Source organism: Sitodiplosis mosellana, unplaced genomic scaffold (genome assembly GCF_009176505.1).
Source record: "Sitodiplosis mosellana isolate CC-2019 unplaced genomic scaffold, AAFC_SMos_1.0 Smas_scaffold_6226, whole genome shotgun sequence".
NCBI lineage: Eukaryota > Metazoa > Arthropoda > Insecta > Diptera > Cecidomyiidae > Sitodiplosis > Sitodiplosis mosellana.
Window position 1 is genome coordinate 9,386,482 of NW_022601467.1, and position 8,046 is coordinate 9,394,527.

The 8,046-nt window shown below is 36.3% G+C and overlaps 1 protein-coding gene across 1 annotated transcript in view; it reads right to left on the minus strand.

The window, feature by feature from the left end:
• Positions 1-1,031: 1,031 nt before the first annotated feature.
• LOC129579422 (uncharacterized) overlaps positions 1,032-8,046 on the minus strand; it is a 15,435-nt gene continuing 8,420 nt past the window's right edge. The window contains exons 3-4 of the mRNA XM_055469502.1: positions 4,686-4,805; positions 1,032-1,251 (exon numbers count right to left, since the gene is read on the minus strand). Of these exons, the coding sequence (XP_055325477.1) occupies positions 1,157-1,251; positions 4,686-4,805 (215 nt within the window). The 3' untranslated portion in view covers positions 1,032-1,156. The remainder of the gene's footprint in view (positions 1,252-4,685; positions 4,806-8,046) is intronic.

The following is an 8,046-nucleotide window of genomic DNA, read 5'->3' on the forward strand; positions in this document are numbered from 1 at the left end:
GTTTACCATGACCTACATACACATGCTATTTATAAATAATTTTGAAGAAGTCTGATGACATTCAAACTTTTCCGCAACCATAAACAAACCGAAAAGCACTAAGAACTCAAAAGTGAGTGAGAATTCATTGGGGACGAATGACGACGACGGCGGCAGCAGCGAGAAGAGGGCCACTTGTTTTTCACCAAAAAAATAAGTTTGAATTAATCAGTTGATTCATAAAGTTTCCGTTTGCACACACACACAGAGAGAGAGAGAGAGAGAGAGGGAGATCCACATAGAATATGTCTTTTAAAATGTGAAACGACTTTATTTTTCATACCGTTGCGTGTCAAACTTATTGCTTATAAATAAATAATTAAAGCAATTTCCGACTTGCTAAAATCATCCGCATTTTGCTGTAAATATTCCGACATTTTACATCCGATTGTTTGTTTTATGGCACAAACATTTCAAAATTCAATAAATTATACAATAACCGGTTTCAATTTCATAATCTAAGCCTTTATGTTTACCCAGAAGATGTTTATATACACATCATATTTTCACTCTACAACTTTAATTGGATAACTAACATTTTCAATAAAATCATATATAATACGCATTCTCGCTCGCTATCCCTCTCTCTCTCTCTATCTCTCTCTCTCTCTCTCTCTTTCCCTTTCTATCTTTCGTTTGTTAAGACGGCCAAAATAATATTTGGGCTCCCAGCGTAATGTGATGGAAAATATTGCTGATCAAATAGTTCAGTTTTTGAAATAGCTGTATAGCAAATATAGTGAGATTATGTTGTGTGCTGCTGTTGCACATGAGCAAATATGAACATTGAAATGATGATTTTGAAAATTCGTTCGATATCTACATTAAGGCTAAAAACAATTTAATTTTATAAATATGAATGAAAATTGGAGCTCGATTCGATTCGGTTCAATTCATTCTGTATTGCTTTTGCCAATCTACTTGCTATAAGCAGTTTAGTAAAACTTAAATTTAATCCGATCCACGACATTTTAAATTAATGCCCGCTTCAATCAATTCGCATTAAATGCTATGTAATTTGGTTCAAGCAGCAACTGTGTTTGCCAAGTACAAATCAGCAAATGTTATCATTTTGCACATAAATGCCCGTCATTGGGATGCGGGATGTTTTGTTGACTTAAAAAAATATTGCAATGCAAACGACGATTGCAGTAATAAAGTATGCGGTGCTTGGTGTGATGCCGACGAAATGTGACGATGCTTTTGAATCCTCTGCTTCAATGCAAACATTCAGGCAGCCAGACCATTTGCGAGCGGGTGCACAATAGACATACACCCACAAAGGTTGCAAAGAAAACGGAAATAAACAGAGAAAATAAAAGTTGAATAGAGAATGCAGTAATAATATTGTCGTCTAAATTATTAATGCAATAACATTTGTTGTTGAAATGAATTATGTGATGATGATGATATAATAGCAATAGGAAGTTCAAACAAAAAGAAGCAATTCACAAGACAAAAGCTTGAGAAAATGATAAAAGCTACTACAATAACCATTTTCCAACCAACCAAAAATGTGCCACCCATAGTGAATGCAAACCACTTAATCAGTATAAAGAGTGTCATATGATTTGGTGTGAAAACACCACTGACACTCTTATCAAAGAACTATTCTCTGCCGCTTCATTCGACAGGAAGTTGACTTTTTAAATCTGCCATTAAAGTCGTTGTGCTTAGAAGTCATTATTGTATATTCGCGCAAAGACATTTCAAACATTTAATCAAATTATCTATTCATGCGACAAATTGAGTGAAAATAGTTACTAAACTAGCTAAAATAACAATATAAATTATTATTTAGTTTCGAAATACTAGTGATGTGTGTAGTATCCCCTATCCTATTATATCGTATCGCATGTGGTGAAGGGCGAGTCTCAGAATCAATTAAATAATCCAAATGAGAGTAGCAAAATTAAATTCAAACCACTCGCACGTATTGTGTGCAAGCTTGGAGCTTAACTACATCCAATGTGTGTGCGTGTGTGTAGATGAGCGTTAAAGGCAACGAGTATGAGAGAGAGGATTTTTCGTTTGCAACTAAAATGTGTAATGTCTTTGCCACAGGCTATTGCCATCGATATTGATACATAATCCCATCATAATACCGCTTCATCTGGCTACACATTTACAAAAAGATCCAACAAACGATGACAAGAACCCAGAAGCGTTAGCACACACACACACACAAACACCTAATCGCCTTTCTCTCTCTTTCTCTCTCTCACGTCTGCATTCATTGATATGTCAATTCAAGTGAATATGTTTGCGATTAAAGGCACTATGATGCGATGCGATGTGTTGTGTATTATTGTTTTGCACGTGAGATTTGAGATGATGAATTTATTATGTGTGTTGGAAATAGATTGGTGGTGTTTGTGTATACCCTTCATTATTGTGATTTTAAAGTGATTTTCTATGCGTTTCGACAAGCACATAGCCATCGACCCAGACTCTTTCTCTCCTGATTGTAAATGGTACACAGGTTTGTTCAATCAAAATTTGAATCGCCTATTGTACGCATGAATGCCGAATGATTTTGCGAAAATATTTGATGTGTTGCGGAAGTTGCTCGGAGCTAATTGTGGAATGGGGCGGTGAAATAGAGAACGAAGGACAAACAGAGACACAGAAAGACTGAACAAGTAAAGGCAAAAGGTGCATGGGATAATATAATGTGAGATGAAATGATTGCATGAAAATAAAAGACGAAAAAAAACCCATTTAGCGGCTGTGTCAAGCAAAGAATTTGTTCGGCAGGTCGATGAAACGGCTCCTCTAATTATTATGTGTTATCCACTAATGTGGATTATGTGGAGTGAAGTTCATTATGCAGAATTCTTGAGGCGCAAATAGAGTGAGGGTGAGATGGTGTGTGTGTGTGTGTATTGTGTTGTGCCACACTCACATCACCTGTGATAAATGTAGGCTTCAACGGCAACGCTATCAAATAATCGTAAGCGATTGAGCAAGCGAGCGAGAGTGGAAATGACATGTCAGTCAAAGTAAAGAAAACATTAACTAATTCATTGGCACTAAACTCACACACGCGCTGTATTAATGTGTGTAATAAATTCTACTTTTGAGATGTGGCGGAATTATATAAAAAAAATTCTAATAAAATTTAGATATGTGTATTAAATAAACATTTGCATAATATACTGTCATATACAGATGTACTGAAATACTTTGCAAACAATAGCTCATTCTTTGAGGTGAGTTCAAGGCGTGCAAGCGTGTGAACAGCCGATTTCTATCGCTTTCTCTCTCTCTCTCTCTGTGTGTGTGTCTGTCGCTACCAAGCTGGATCGTGCTCTCTGGTTCTCGCCCGCCCGCGCGTCAAACAAATTGAACATAAGATAAGAGCATTTTAACGAAAATGATGATAGAGATGTGAATGCCACTGATGCGAGTTAGATGATCTGTTGCGATGATGGAAAACACTTGAAGAATTTCTACCTGAAGCGTTTTACACATATTTTCTCTGTCTAAGCATAGGTGTCACATGATGTGGCAGCGATTCGAGCGCATTTTTTCGCCTAATTTTGACGTTTATGTTTGCTTTTGTTTATGTTGGCGGTTAATGCGTGTGTGCACGCCACGCATTTGTCTGCGTATATTGCATTTAAGGCGTATAAAAGCGAATGGTTTATCCTCGCTCGCTAAGCAAAAAAAAACCAAATGCACAGCATCATCAACGGCAGCGGTGAATGAATAGCGGTGGCTGCTGCGATAGTAACGGCGGCAGGGTGTGAGTGACGATGACAATTAAAGATACACACTATACGTAAAACCGTTATTTATTTGATTAATTCATGTATAATTCGTGTGCCTTGAAACTTGGCCTTGTACCATAAATACACTTGATAGGTCATCAAAGTTGATCTAAGGCAAGGAAACTACGTAGCTAAACACAATATCAATGGTGAATGGCGAGGAAATAAAACAAAACGATTCAACGACAAAACGAAAGCGAACAACTAAATATTCATTTAATGAGTGTGGCGTAAATAATAAAGTACACTGCAAATGGTACGTGGGCCAAGTGGAAAATTGATCTAAATGAAAATAAATGGCACAAAATTTGCACCCTGTACGTGCTGGCGTAGATGTGTGTATGTTTGTTTGTGTGATAGAATATGTCGTTCAGTGAATCGAGATTAAGGGGAAACGCATTTGCTACGCCAATGAAATAGGATTCTTGTCTGGCTAATGTTGAAAAATTGGAAAATCCCGAAATAAATTAATGTTTTTTGTTCATTGACGTTGTTGTTTCTGTTTGCCAAGCAAACTGCACAACGCCGTTCATGGGTTCATTTGCAATTTGATTTTAGTTTTGCTTGACGCCACACCAATATGGAATTGTGGATAAAATGCGTTTCCCCTTGTTGTCAGTGTCGGCTCAATCTTATATTTGTATGGTGTGCGATTAGTTGGCGCGTAAAATGTGCTCATCTTCCAGTCTCTCGCCATATATATACTCTGTACGCATAGGCAAACAAAATTAAAATGAATTGGTATGTGCGGAATTTGCGGCCTAAAATAAGACATAAACTTCTAAGTCGAGCATTTTACTCAATTAAATATTCATAGGTAAATGTTTATCTAATCTGGTTTTTAGATAAATTGTTTTTTGATTAATTACTTACCGTCACAAAACCACTTATCGTCAGATTCCACGTATTCGGTTTTGCACATACACACCGTTTGTGCTCGGCAATAGGCATGGGCAATGCAGTGATTGTCGTAAATGCATGGCATACCGACCGCTGCAAAATCACCACCAAACAAACAAATAAACGGACCGAAAAAATATTGAATGTTAGTTAAGTCACATACATGCACACGGGCCAGCAGCACACATACTCGTTTATTATTCACACAAAATAGCAATTTAGTTTGTGCGTCGAAAAATGGAACAACAAGGTGCTTTAACTAAAAACAATATTGAATGTTGCGATCGATTTTGTTGTCATAGATTTCGGGCAAACCAGAGCGACAGAGAGAGAGAGAGAGAGAGAGAGAGAGAGAGAGAGAGAGAGAGAGAGAAAGAGAAAGAGAGTGGGAAGAGGGAGAGATTGGTGTGTAGCCATCATGTGCGACATGGAGATACATCGAAATACGGCTGGAACGTGCAAATCTTTTCCGAATTCCGTGCATGTGCTGCTAAACGCGTGTATATTATGCACACATTAAAAACTAGCATTTTTTTGATGCCACTCTCTTTAATTCCATTCCTATACAATTTTTTTTAGACTACTCTTTCTCCCTCTCTTTGATTCGATTTGGTCCTATTCACTCGCAAATGGTCTAGCAGCGGTCCTGGTGATGGAGAACGCATTTTTTTTGTTAGCATCGAGTGTAGTTGGTGTTAGCCAACAAGGTTTGGCCGTTGTAGATTTTTTTTCTATCCCTCTCATGCATAAAAGCTTTTCGTGAGCATACAATACACATTTAATTCGAATACATTTTGTTTCGAAGTTCCGACGTCATTTGTCGTCGCCTTTCTAGAAATTCCGTTCACGAAACTAAATATAAAAATGCACACAAACAATACGTGTGCGAGAGCAAACAAGCGTTGTCGGTTTTCTTTGTATTTTCTACTCCGATTTTCCTTATCCACTAACTCGATCTTTTCTTCTTCTTCTTTTCATTTCTTTTTTTCCCTTCTCTCACGCTCTCTCGTTTTGCAAGACACATGAAACACACGGTGTGTTGTGCTCAGCTCAGCTCAGCTCCCGCTTCAGCTCTACAGCAAACTTTTGTGTATGAGTCAATAAAAATATGTCTGTATAAATTGGTTATATTCTTTTGCTATGTGTGTACGTTTTATAGCACTACATGAAATGTAGAGCTACTGATCTGCTTCTTTTTTTCTTAGATACTTTTCGAGTGTTGAAACAAATTATGGTGAATTTGAATTTTATGCTCATATTTTTTATTTAATTTAAAACAGTGGCAGTAACGACAAATAAGTGCATAATATTTCAAAGCGCTAATCAAATTTTTATTATCGAATGTTTTTTAAAAATTACATTAATTTTTCCTATAATATTTTCTGTGTCTTGAACAGAATTAAAGTGATTTTAGATTCAATGCTCATATTTTTTATTTAATAACCAAAGGCAGTATATTCCAAAAAAGAAATAAAACCAAGATCTTGTAATTCATTTTGCAAATAAATATATTACTTCAAAGTTACTTTGATGAAATGCATTTCATGTAGTGCGCCAAAAAATAGTTTGTTGTGAAACAACAAAATAGTTTAAGTAACAAAAAACTCAAGAACGCAGAGCGGAGCGAAGCGAAGCTCTGCAGTCTTGTTTTCTTCTGCTTTCTCTTCTCTTCTTTCTCTCTCCATTTTGGAAATGTTAAAAAGATTTTCGAGTAAACATTTGGCAAGTGTAAACAAACGAGAGTATTATGAGATGAATTTAAAATATTTACTATTTTGTATTCGTAAGAAGAACTTTTTTACGTGCTAGAAATTATTTCTTCCTTTCACTCAAGTGCTCAAGATGCTGGTTTTTCCCTTCTCTCTCCCTTTCTTTTCCTTCACATTTTTTTTCTCTGCTCCTCTACATCTCTGTGTGTATGTTGGCACAAATTTGTTCTCGCAAATGTTTCGTCTATGCTTCCGTCATTTTGAGTTTTATACGTAAAAAAAGATGTTCGAATCTCTTTCAGCTGGCATCTATGATGGCAACATTTTTTTTTCTTCTTTCGGTGGAGGATTTTACCCTTCAAGATGTGAACATTTTACGATATTACATGCATTGATGTTGCATTCGCTTTGTCGGATTATGCATGTTTAATAATAATTGTTTATGTCGCAAACAGACACAAAACTGAAACCGATATCAAAGCTTTTGCGCTGCTGAGCGTTCCAACAAAAGTACTTTTTTTCTTTTAGTAAAGTAATTTATGGAAATCGATCGATGAATGAAAGTGCTTATCACTTTTTTCGCATCGATGAAAACTCCTTTCTTCTCCGTCGTCTCGTCTCTGTCATACCATCACTCTGGAATTATCGCACGTGTAAAAGTGAAAATTACATGTTACAATGCTTCGATTGGCGTAAATCAAAGGCGCAATTTATTTAGATATCAATCAATGTGCAGTGCAACAAATTAGAAATCCAGGTGATTTCATGCGAAGCGTTTTTCGCACCAATCCACAATGTTGTTGTCGTTATGAAATTGCCCTTTGTTATAACAAAGATGAAGTTTTATCTTTTGCGGTTTGAGTTATTTATTAACATTGAGCGCATTAGCTTAGTTTCAAGCCCAATGAAAACTTAGTATTGGTTATATATACAGCAGACCACACTGATATGGGCTTGGAAAATATTCCATAAATTATTCGTCACACGGTCGTTAAGTAAATTCACCGGAAGCCAAAATCGAAAATCATATGTACAAAGGGCGAAGTGTAAGGTAAATCGAGGAATAAAATTGCGGGTGCTGTGATATATTTGTACAACTATTCTACATCGGTGTGTACCAGCCACCAATTGGTAAGTTAGTCGGTTGGTTGGTTCATTGGTGCATGTGTGAATGTGTTTGTATGTGTATACTGTGGCCGGGGCAATTCGTGATAAAGCGAGTCAGATGGCATAGATCTTTTACCAGAATGACGACACATACACATAGTAGTATATTTATGGAACGTGTCTGATCGATACGATTAGTTGTTTCAATTGTAATAAAGAAAAAATTATGTGGAAATCGTTCGTTAATTTATTTGCGATAAATGCTTAACGTCTAATTAATTGCTACGCAAGCAACGCTCCCGCTCTCGCTCTCTCTCTCTCTCTCTCTCTCTCTATCTCCAATTGAATGTCCGAGAATGAAAACGCAACTTCTATTCACAACACATATAAGTGAAACAAAAATAAAAAATTTATTGAAATGAAACAACAAAATCGAATTTTTTCAAAGTGTAACAACAAAAAAGATTTTTTTAAAGTGTAACATCGGTATGTTGTTACACTTACTACATACCGATGTT